The sequence below is a fragment of the Mandrillus leucophaeus genome, unplaced genomic scaffold (genome assembly GCF_000951045.1).
Source record: "Mandrillus leucophaeus isolate KB7577 unplaced genomic scaffold, Mleu.le_1.0 Scaffold475, whole genome shotgun sequence".
Taxonomy (NCBI): domain Eukaryota; kingdom Metazoa; phylum Chordata; class Mammalia; order Primates; family Cercopithecidae; genus Mandrillus; species Mandrillus leucophaeus.
Window position 1 is genome coordinate 598,547 of NW_012105087.1, and position 11,623 is coordinate 610,169.

The window sequence follows — 11,623 nt, forward strand, 5'->3', positions numbered from 1 at the left end:
GCCTCCCAAAGTGCTGGGATTACAGGCGTGAGCCACTACACCCAGACCCAATTTTTGTATTTTTAGTAGAGACGGAGTTTTACCATGTTGGCTGGGCAGATCTCGAACTCCTGACCTCAGGTGATCCTCCCACCTCAGCCTCCCAAAGTGCTAGGATTACAGGCATGAGCCACTGCGCCCAGCCAAATGCTCCTCTTTTTAGTCAATGTAATGTAACATCGTGTAGTTAGAAATCACATGATATTAAATGATTTTACAAAAACCAGCAGCCCTCAAGCCCAAGCCCCCTTTTCTTTTTCTTTCTTTTTCTTTTTTTTTTTTTTTTTTTTTTTGAGACAGGATCTCACTCTGTCACCCAGGCTGGAGTGCAGTGGGGCAATCTCAGCCCCAGGCTGGAGAACAGTGGTACGATCTTGGCTCACTGCAACCTCCACCTCCTAGCTTCAAGCAATTCTCCTACCTCAGCCACCCGAATAGCTGGGATTACAGGCCCACACCACCACATCTGGCTAATTTTTGTATTTTTAGTACAGACGAGGTTTCACCATGTTGGCCAGCTGGTCTCGAACTCCTGACCCAAGTGATCTGCCCCCACTTGGCCTCTCAAAGTGCTAGGATTATAAGAATGAACCACTGCACCTGGCCCCTGCCCCCGCTTTTTTTTTAAAACAGGATCTCACTCTGTTACCCAGGCCAGAGTGCAGTGGCAAGGCTTACTGCAGCCTTGACTCTCTGAGCTCAGGTGATCCTCCTGCCTTAGCCTCCCAAGTATCTGGGACTACAGGCACACACCACCATGCCCAGCTAATTTTTATATATTTTGTAGAGACAGGGTTTTGCTATGTTGCCTAGGCTGGTCTCGAACTCCTGGGCTCAAGGGATCCACCTACCTAGGCCTCTTAAATCCATGCCTAGGATTACAGGCACGAGCCACTGCACCCTGCCCCTCTTTCAGCTTTTTCGTCTGGTATGCACTTCATATTTCTTTTTCTTTTTTTTCTTTCTTTCTTTTTTTTTTGAGAGAGAGTCTCGCTCTGTTACCCAGGCTGGAGTGGCAGTGGCGCAATCTCAGCTCACTGCAACCTCCACCTCCTGGGTTCAAGTGATTCTCCTGCCTCAGCCTCCCAAATAGCTGGGGCTACAGGCCACACCACCGTGCTGGGCTAATTTTTGTATTTTTAGTGGAGATGGGGTTTACCATGTTGGCCAGGCTGGTCTCGAACTCCTGGCCTCAGGTGATCCACCAGCCTTGGCCTCCCAAAGTGCTGGGATTACAGGCATAAACCACCTACCTGGCCTGGCCTATTTTCCTTTTTAAAAACATTTACAAATCATGTGCCAGACTGGGTGTTGAAAATATAAAAATACACCTAGGCTCGGTGTGGTGGCTCACGCCTGTAATCCCAACTACTTGGGAGGCTGAGGCATGAGAATTGCTTGAACCTGAAGGGTGGAGGATAGGGTGAGCCGAGATTGGGCCACTGCACTCCAGTCTGGCGACAGAGTGAGAACAACAGAGCCTACTTCATGCCCCTTTGTAAGCCATTCCTCCTTCTCTCTGCCCATCCCTTAAGCAACCATTGATCTCCTTTTCTCACTATATATTTGCTAACATTATATATATATTTTGAGAGGCTGAGGTGGGTGGATCTCTTGAGGTCAGGAGTTTGAGACCAGCCTGACCAACATGGTGAAACCCATCTCTATCAAAAATATAAAAAGTAGACAGGCCTGGTGGTGCATGCCTGTAGTCACAGCTACTCGGGAGGCTGAGACAGGAGAATCGCTTGAACCCGGGATGCGGAGGTTGCAGTGAGCTGAGATTGTGCCACTGCACGCCAGCCTGGGCAACAGTGAGAGACTCCATCTCAAAAAAAAAAAAAAAGGAAACAAAATAAATATTAGACATATCTACTCTCTTATGGTTATAGTAATTGAAATTTTAACTCTTACATCATGCTATATTCCCACCTTTCCTTTCCTCTTACCTCATCCTCCCAATAGAAAGTTATAGCATAATTCTGGCTGAATCAGTAGTCAGTGTTTACATTAGTATTACTCTGTAAATGATACCCATCAAGGAGCCAAGTAGTATATATTGATGCATGTCTTGAACAACCCTTTGTTTATTGTTCAATTATAATTTATTTAAAATTTTACTTTGTTTACTATGTTCCTATCTTCAATTTATTTCCTAAATGTCAATTCTGGCAAATGCCTATTAATATTTTCTCTCAAATGGTCAACATATCAGATAATCTTAGACAGTAATTTTTCTTTTCCTGGAAACTTGCCTCTTGTCTGCCAAGTCACTTTTTAGTCACTAGCACCACCTGCTGACTCTTGGTGAAGTGGAAAGACAGAATTATGATTCACAGAGTTGATGTTCTTAAATTGGAAAACCTCCTTTCTGTGGTCTCTGACTTTGAGAATGACATTCTGAAGGAAGGAATGTGGTCCTTGTCATAGGAGTAGCGGAGAATATAAAATCACTAAATATGCTCTTTCCTTTGTTCTGTCACCCTCTTCTTTTGTATGTTTCCTAGAAGAAGGAAAGTCTCTGTTGTAATCTTCCTTGTCATGCTATGGTCATTCTAAGCCTTTTGTCTGATCCACCAAGAAAAAAGAGAAAGATGTGCTACCCATTAAAAAAAGAAATCTACAGCTTTATTGAAGTATCCTTGATGTATGATAAATTGTACATATTCAAGGTGTATCATTTCATCGGTTTTGACATATACATGTATATATACGTATATAGGTATATATATACACACACACACATATATATCTCTCCATGAAACCACTGCCACAAACAAAGCAATGAACATGTCTATCATCCCCATGAGTTTCTTTATGCCCCTTTGGGTTGTTTTGAGACAGAGTCTTGCTCTGTTGCGTAGGCTGGAGCGCAGTGGCATGATCTTGGCTTTCTGCAACCTCCAGCTCCTGGGTTCAAGTGATGCTCGCGCCTCAGCCTCCTGAGTAACTGGGATTTCAGGCTTGTGCTACCACACTCAGTAGAGACAGGGCATTTTAGTGGAGACAGGGTTTTTAGTAGAGACAGGGCTTTTTATTAGAGACAGAGTTCTGCCATATTGGCCAGGCTGGTCTCAAACCTCTGGCTTCAAGTTATTCACCCTGCTAAGCCTCCCAAAATGCTGGGATTACAAGTGTGAGCCACCATACCTGGCCTACTTCATGCCCCTTTGTAAGCCATCCCTCCTTCACTCTGCCCATTCCTTAAGCAACCATTGATCACCTTTTCTCACTATATGTTTGCTAACATTTTATATATATATTTTTACAGTCCATGATCTGCTGAAAATTTTTAATAATTGGATATGAATGGAAGCAGATGGTATGTACTCTTTTTTTTGCAGGGCAACAGCTTTTTTCACTTGCGTTATTACTTTGAGATTTATCCATGTTGTGTGTATCAGGAATTGATTTCATTTTATTGCTGTGTAGTATTCAATTCTGTGAATTTACTACAATTGGTGTATCCATTCACCATTTCAACACTGAGTTGTTTCCAGTTTTTGCTTATTGCAGATAAAACTGTTAGAAGCATTTGTATATACGTTTTTGTGCAGCACATGTTATCATTTCTCTTGGGTCAGTACCTAAGTTTGGAATGTCTAGTTTGTATGGTAAGTGTACACTTACCTTTTTTTTTTTTTTTTTTTTTGAGGCGGAGTCTTGCTCTGTGGCCCAGGCTGGAGTGCAGTGGCGCAATCTCGGCTCACTGCAAGCTCTACCTCCCGGGTTCATGCCACTCCCCTGCCTCAGCCTGCCGAGTAGCTAGGACTACAGGCGCCCACCACCACACCTGTCTCTTATACACATCTAGATGTGTATAAGAGACAGGTCTCACTCTGTTGCCCATGCTGAAATGGACTGGCTGACTCTCGGCTCACTGCAACCTCTGCCTCCTGGGTTCAAGTGATTCTCCTGCCTCAGCCTCCCAAGCAACTGGGACTACAGGCAAGCGCCACCACACCCAGATAATTTTTGTACTTTTAGTAGAGACAGGGTTTCCCCATGTTGGCTAGGCTGATCTCGAACTCCTGGCCTCAAGAGATCTGCCCACCTCGGCCTCCCAAAGTGCTGGGATTACAGGCATGAGACACTGCGCCCAGCCCGGTATACTTTAAATATTCTCTAGATTGCTTGTAATGCCTAATACAATGTAAATACAATGTAAAAAGTTGTTGGCGGGCACGGTGGCTCACGCCTGTAATCCCAGCACTTTGGGAGGCTGAGGCGGATGGAGCACCTGATGTCAGGAGCTCAAGACCAGCCTGGCTAACATGGTGAAATCCCGTTTCTACTAAAAATACAAAAAATTAGCCCGGCATGGTGGCGTGCGCCTGTAATCCCAGCTACTTGGGAGGCTGACGCAGGAGAATCACTTGAACCTGGGAGGTGGAGATTGTAGTGAGCTGAGATCATGCCAATGCACTCCAGCTTGGGCAGCAAGAGTGAAACTCCATCTCAAAAAAAAAAAAAAAATTTGTGAACACTGTATTTTTATTTGTATTTTTTTATTATTGTGTTGTTATTTATTTTTTTCCCCAAACATTTTCTTTTCTTTTTTTTTTTTTTTTTTTGAGATGGAGTCTTGCTTTGTAGCCTAGGCTGGGGTGCAATGGCGTGATTTTGGCTCACTGTAACCTCCGCCTTCCAGTTTCAAGTGATTCTCCTGCCTCAGCCTCCTGAGTAGCTGGGATTACAGGTGCCTGCCACCACGCCCAACTAATTTTTGTATTTTTAGTAGAGACGGGGTTTCACCATGTTGGTCAGGCTGGTCTCAAACTGCTGACCTTGTGATTCACCTGCCTTAGCCTCCCAAAGTGCTGGGATTACAGGTGTGAGCCACCGTGCCTGGCCACTTCCCAAATACTTTCAATGCGTGGTTGGTTGAATCTGTGGATGCAGAATTAGTAGATACAAAGGGCCCTACTATAATATTTGTTCAGGGGAGTATTGTCAGGTGTCAGGGACTGAGAGGAGAGGTGGAAGATAATGGTGAGTACTTGATTAGGGCAGGGAGGACAGGCCCTCGGCTATGGAGTACCTGAGTGGGGAGGATGAGACCAGAAATGGGGAAGATATTAAATGTAAAAGTTACCTCCTTTATAATTTTGTTGAGAGCAGCATTGTTACTTCAGAGCACTCTCACCTAGAACAGCATCTCTTCTTAGTCTTTTTTCTACAAACGAGATTCCTTCAACTTTGGGCTTTCCCTCCTTTTCCAATTCTCTCTTTTTGGCTTTATATGAGAAGAGAATAGAAGAGAGTAGTTTGTTTTTGTTTTTGTTTTTGTTTTGTTTTTTTTTGACAGTCTCATTCTGTTGCCCAGGCTGGAGTGTAGTGGCGTGGTCTCAGCTCACTGTAACCTCCGCCTCCTGGCCCCGGTTCAAGCAATTCTCGATTCTCATGCCTCTGCCTTTCGAGTAGCTGGGATTATGGGATTACAGACTTGGGCTATCATGCCTGGCTAATTTCTTGTATTTTTAGTAGAGATGAGGTTTTGCGGTGTTGCCCAGGCTGGTCTCAAACTCCTGGCCTCAAGTGATCCGCCCACCTTGGCCTCCCAAAGTGCTGGGATTACTGGTGTCAGCCACTGTGCCCAGCCTCAGAGTCGCTTTTGTGGTGACATCGACCACCACAGCTCCCCTTTTAGAATCTTTACCAGCTCCACAACTAGAATGTTTAATAGCTCTCTGCTTCCTTGACAATATAGTATAGTGATTAAAAATTAAGTTTCTGGATCCAAACGGCATAGGTTCAGTTTCTGGCTCTGCCTTTGTTAACTGTGTGACTGGAGGCAAGTTCCATAATTTATTAGCTATGTGACTGGAGGCAAGTTTCCTTATATAAAAATAGAGATAAGAATACCACCTTCCTTAGAGAGCTATGAGAATTAAGTCGATATTTTAAAAGGGTTTAAAACGTTGCCTGGCAGATTTTAAGCTTCAATAAGTGTTAGCTATTAATCAAATTTAAACCCCTTACCCCCTTTTTAAGGTGCTTCATAATCTGGCCTCTGCCCATCTAACCTCCTGTCCCATTACTCCTTGTCTACTGCATTTGAGTTTTGTTCATTTCCTCACTGAATCATGAATCTATGCATAACTCCAGATGGTTTTCGTTGCCTGGAAGATCGTTAACAATTTGAATCTTATCCAGTCTTCAAAGCTCACTTCAAATCCCATCTTCTCTGTTACCTTTTATTATTCTTATTACTTTAGTTCAAATCTACCATCTTCCCATCTGAACACACTGTGCTGTAGGATTTAGTGAATAATTACACACTCATCACTCTTTCATGTGAATGGTTTTGTCTCTCCAATAGCCTGTAAACTCCCTGAGATGGAAACAGTATCTGATACTTCTCAGCCCTCTTTCAGTGGAGTGAACACATTGCATTTACTCCATTTCAAGCATCTGTAAAGAGATTCAACATAGGCAACAGAGGACGGTGTGAAGAATTTGTAGCTTTAATAACAGATCAGTTGGGGTAGGGATGATACTTCTGTCCTACCTGTGCCGTTCTTCCAAAGCAGAGACTCCCTTCACCTAAGAGCTAGACAACGCCCGCTTCATTTTTGAACCAAGAAAGCAGAACATACCTTACACACACATATTCATCAAATAGACTTCTTTCCCTAATTATTTCTTCTTCCTTTGAGTTTCTTATGGCTAATGATCATGTCTTCTGCTTTCAGCTCTTGCCTCTTAAAAATCTCAACCCTTAAGTCTTTACTGATTGTTAAAACCTTCATGACCTCTAAGCTTATAGGGTGAAATCTGCAGTAAATGGAAAGAACAATTTGTTTACTGTAAATGGGGCTGGAAAATTTGGCGAAGAGGTCTGGAATGCAGAAACCTTGCCCAGAATCCTTATTCTGTGATCATTTCAACCCTGGACTGCAGCCTCATCTGACTCTGGATAATGTCATTGTTTCATGTGTCTTCTGGGCCCTGCTTCCTTTAATGATTGTTTACATTCTTCTATGCCAATCTCTATCCCCAAATCATTTCCAAACTAGTAATAGGACTGATGGCTTCCTTACTGAATGCAAAGCCACAGAACAAAGAGCCCAGAAAGGAGTGGGGCTAGGAAGGTTGCTGAGGAAAGAGAAACCCCAGCATCTGAAGGGAAGAGATGCAGCTTCTCTAAGTCTGGCAGGAAGGCTCGGGCATCCTCCAGTGCTGCCTGAGCTGCCACAGTAAAGTTGGGATCACCAGAAATGAAAACATCAAAGACACAGGAATGGAAGTAAGCATCTTCCACTGGAAGCCCTTCCTTACACAGCCGTCTGGCAGTATCAATGGTTATAGCTCCCCGACGACTGCGCTCTGATCGAGAGAGTCGCTGACTTGGAGGGCACCCCCCAACACAGAGCTGCAGGTCCTGTTCAGCTGAGAAGGCCATGGCCACATCCTCTGCTACCTTGATGGAGAAGGAGAGCTGCCCAGCTGTCTGCCGAATGATTATAGTTGTGCCAATGTAGGCAGCTTGGATCTCCACGTGGTTCCCAGGGTTAGCAGTTTCAATCGACAAACTGGATCCCCCAGGTCGGTCACCTCCATTGACAGAACCATCTTCAAAGGCTGCAGGAAGATTATCCACCTCAGCCTGATAGACCTTCTGATCAATGCATTCCTGCATGTTCTTAAATATGATGGTGAGCTGTGAGGGCAAGAGGGAAAACAGTTCATTTTGGGTTCAGTGCATCTTCCCCCCAGTCAGACCTCATACATAGTTAGGGATCTGATCCAAGTAGAGATGCAGGACTATTATGGCCCTCAATCCTTGATCGCTTCTCCTATTTACGTTCCAGTATTACCTCATCCCTACTTAACCCCTCTCTCTACTTAACCTTGGCAACTTCCTAGAAGAGGGAAGAGTTTCCCTTCTGAAACTCCTCAGGTCTGCTCTCTTCAATGTCTCTTCAGTGTTTTCTGCATTTGAGTGAAATTCCCATCAAGGGGAAGTGATTTACAGCTCCAAGTGTTTGGTAGAAGGGAGTGATTCAAGATGAGGGAGAGGTTGAGGAAGAAAAGGGAATTAGGGAGCACTGCTGTTGACTAGTGGCGATGGGGGGGAATGGTGCACGTGGAAGAATCTGATGAGGTAGATCGGAAGGAAGATTGAGTGCCTGACCTTCCGGGTAGCGGTAGCGTTGGCCCCCAACGCCATGGGGGAGCTGGTGGCTTGGACAAAGAGGAAGTCATTATCCAGTAGAGGCCAAGCTCCTTGGACACGGCATGTGTGAAAATGGTGGTGGAAGCTGCGCACATGGGGGTCCCCGAAGGAAGCGCAATGCAAGAACCCCGGGGGACGACCATGCAGCCGGGAAAACCGGCCTTCATAGTCACAAGGGTCCGGGGCAGGGAGGCCGGAGCCGGCGCCTGGAAGGGCGGGGCCTCGGGGCGGGGGAGGGGCTGTAGGGCCCTGGCGCGAGCAGTTGTGCTGGATCATCAGGTCTTCGATGCCATGTACCGCCGAATGGAAGGCTAGGTCCCCACGGCAGGTGCGGGCGGTGCGCCGAGTGCAGAGCGCATAGGAGCGGAGGGCTCGACAGAGGCCGCCAGAGCCCACCCCTCCACCCCGGCCTCCTCCTCCTCCTCCTCGAAGTGCTCCTGATGAACCGCCACCTCTAAGGCTCAGAGTGGACGATACATACTCAGCATTGCAGCGGAGGATCTTGCATTGAGAATGAGCTAAAGACAGAAGGGACAGGATTGTGAGACGGTCCTCAGACCTCTGCTCTATCGGAGTGTAGTTTGCTCATAACTCTTCCAAATCTTATCAGGGGATTCCAGTCTTCCTAAAACCTAAGTAAGGGCCTTCCCCAGCCCCCAACCCCCTTGTCCCTAGTTCTCTCGGCTGTCTTACTAAAAATGTGTAAGCCCACCACATCTCTTCTGCCTGTCGACCAAGGACTTCCCCAGTGGCCTTCCCCAAACTGAACGGGCAATAAAATATTCCTGTTTGAGAGCAGGGCGAGTGACCGGGACTCTCAGCGCACATCTCTCCTCACTCATTCAGGCTCACATGCCCACCCTTGCATAGCAGCCTACCCTCTAGATTTCCCCAAACCCTTCCCTGGCCCTTCCTTACCATGTCCACAGAGGAGCAGCAGGAGAGTGAGAGTGCTTAGAGTTGGGGGACTGCCATGGGAGGACCTGGGACTAGGGGACTGGCCTGGCTCCCCCATACCTATCCAGCCAGGTTCCCCAGGCGCCGGTTCTTCCCAGCTGATGACCCTCCTACCTAGTGAATTTTGACCGGAAGCCCTGTAAGTGACTGAAAAAAGAAATTTGGCTGGACATAGAGAGAGAGAAAAGAGTTGAAGATTGGTCAGGATAATGTGAAGCGAATCTGGGGAGATCAAGAAAAGAATGAGCAGATTGGAATTTGGGGAGATTGGGGCTCCTCAAACTGTAAGTGTGGCAGTGAAGTCTCTTTGCCCTGTTCCTGTGGCCACTTTTAGGGCCCTTGTGCAATACCCCTAGGTGGGGGTGGAGGGAAGGTTGAATGAACTCAAGGGGCCAGAGTCCACTGTATTGCTCCATCCTGAGCTACCAAACAGCAGATATGTCAAAGATGGAGGAATCATGGGGATAGATCAGATACCTGTAATCCTAGTGGGTACCCTAATAAAATTAGGACCTGAAAATATTTCAGAAACATACTTCTTACTTGTCCCTCTCCATTAGGAGGAGATGCCTTCTAGGAGTCATACATTTCTTTGCCTCCTTTGTGTCAGAAGAACACAAGAAGGAGTAAGGGTGGCATACCCATCCCCTCTAGAACATCAGTATTCAAACGAAAAGGGAACTGATCTCTTTTCATCAGCTCTAGCGAGCTGCAATTTTAATCTCCCCCTCTCATGGAATAATGGGATGCAAACCAAACATGCAAATCAATATTTGTTTTTTCTAAGTCAACAGTTCTTGTATTTTCCCAAATTTCACTGAAGAACCACTTTCCATTAATCTCTCCCTTTCAAATTCTGAAGTTCTCAGTTTTTTTTATGAGGACAGGAGTTGGGGAGGGGCTAAATTCCTCCTGCCTAACTCCCCTGTCTTATGGGTAAGGATATGATTGGGAGAAGAGTCCTGTGAGAGGGAGAATAGAATGGAGGGACTAGAGTTGTGGGGAGAAATAATTTAAAGGAGCAGCCGCCACCCTTGGAATCTCAATGTGAAGGGCATTGCTAAGTGGGGGCAGGATAGGAGGGTGTCAGTGAGGTCTGAGAGGTCATATTTGGCCTTGGTAAGAAAACTACGGAATAGCGGACGTAGGGAACTCCTTCTAAAACTTCATCAGAAGTCTTGAGGTAATAAGGTAAAGAGAGGGCTAAGACTGCCAGAGGAGAGACAGAGAATTAAACTTCAAATAACTAGAGGCCAGAGGCCAGAAAGAAGACAGAAAGAGAAATGGAGATTGGGGCACCTTGGTAGGGAGAGATCCCAGCATTTGGATGAGAGACATCCAAGTAGGTGTTTGTAATTTTATAAAAGTCTAACTTCAATATAAAAGCTTATTAAAGGAATTGCAATTTCATTTTGACTTACTGTTTCCAGAGGTCAAACATTACTCTGCTATCCAATTCTCCAGCCATAATTCCCTACTCTGTGGGTCAGCTCCAGCCAGGGGGTCCTCCGTCTCTTTCTCCATGTCTCCCCCAGGTCCCCAGGCCGGCTGCTGTCTCACTGAGGTCAGGGAGCCAGAGAAGGTTTGCTGTAGGGGGAAGGGGGAAGTATATGGCTGGCCAGAGTACTGGACAGCTGAGCAGGGAGGGAGGTGGCTACTGAGTTGACGGTTTTAAAAATAGCTGAGTCCAAAATTCCAGGAACGTTGGTGGGGGTAGGGTGTGGGAGTTGGGGGAGTGGGGAGGGTTGGAGGATTAGAAAGAATATGGAGTATTGGGTGCCAAGTCAGGGAGGGAGGAGAGAAATATGACAGACAAGTCGAATATCCAATTCCAGCTTGTGTGACTCTGGTCACTGCCTACTCCAGGCAGCCCTCCAGCATTTTTAGTAACGATGAGCTCCTGGCCTTTAAAAATTATAGTGGGCAGTTGGATACCTTTCATTTACCATCTTCATCCCTGCTATGCTGAATATTACATTTAGGTACTACAGATAGTATCTAGGAGGTAGCTGACTTTAAATAAGATCCATAGCAGAAGTAGTTCACAGCCCCTCCCCTATCTTTACAGAGTATTTCAGAAGGACGAAAAAAGCCAGCTGTCCAGAGAAGAAATCTGAGCTATGAATTGCTTAGGATGAGGGTTTGTTCAGTCTATCCAGCTCAGATCCTTGCAGCTGTCTATCCTCCTACCTACTCCATTTTCATTACTTTAGTTTGTACAGCAATTCCTCTTCCTCTCCCTCATCAATACACAAAAAATAAAGGCTCCTGAGTTGCTTAGAGAGAAGGTTAACAAAGGCAAAGAGGTGAAGAAAGAATGGAAATAGAATTTTTCGAAAGAAAGAAAGACTTGGAGAAATAGAAAAAGATTCAGAGATACTTTTTTTCCTTCCTTCCTTCCTTCCTTCCTTCCTTCCTTCCTTCCTTCCTTCCTCCCTCCCTCCCTCC

General features: G+C 45.8%; 1 protein-coding gene and 1 pseudogene across 6 annotated transcripts in view; both read right to left on the reverse strand.

Annotated features, from left to right (window-relative positions):
* LOC105550294 overlaps nucleotides 1-11,623 on the reverse strand; it is a 931,651-nt pseudogene that overhangs the window by 596,762 nt on the left and 323,266 nt on the right. The gene's annotated exons all lie outside the window — the stretch shown is intronic.
* Nucleotides 6,484-10,941, reverse strand: HFE2 (hemochromatosis type 2 (juvenile)). Of its 5 annotated transcripts, none has more exons than XM_011995149.1 (4): nucleotides 10,597-10,864; nucleotides 9,137-9,322; nucleotides 8,177-8,736; nucleotides 6,484-7,702 (listed from the first exon to the last, which is right to left on the reverse strand). In XM_011995149.1, the coding sequence occupies exons 2-4, from the start codon at nucleotides 9,231-9,233 to the stop codon at nucleotides 7,079-7,081; spliced, it is 1,281 nt and encodes a 426-aa protein (XP_011850539.1). In that variant the 5' UTR covers nucleotides 9,234-9,322; nucleotides 10,597-10,864; the 3' UTR covers nucleotides 6,484-7,078. The 5 variants fall into 5 exon arrangements, with proteins under 5 accessions (XP_011850539.1, XP_011850540.1, XP_011850541.1 ...); XM_011995153.1 differs by having other exon boundaries at nucleotides 6,487-7,702; nucleotides 8,700-8,736; nucleotides 10,597-10,757; XM_011995150.1 differs by lacking the exon at nucleotides 9,137-9,322 and having other exon boundaries at nucleotides 10,597-10,941.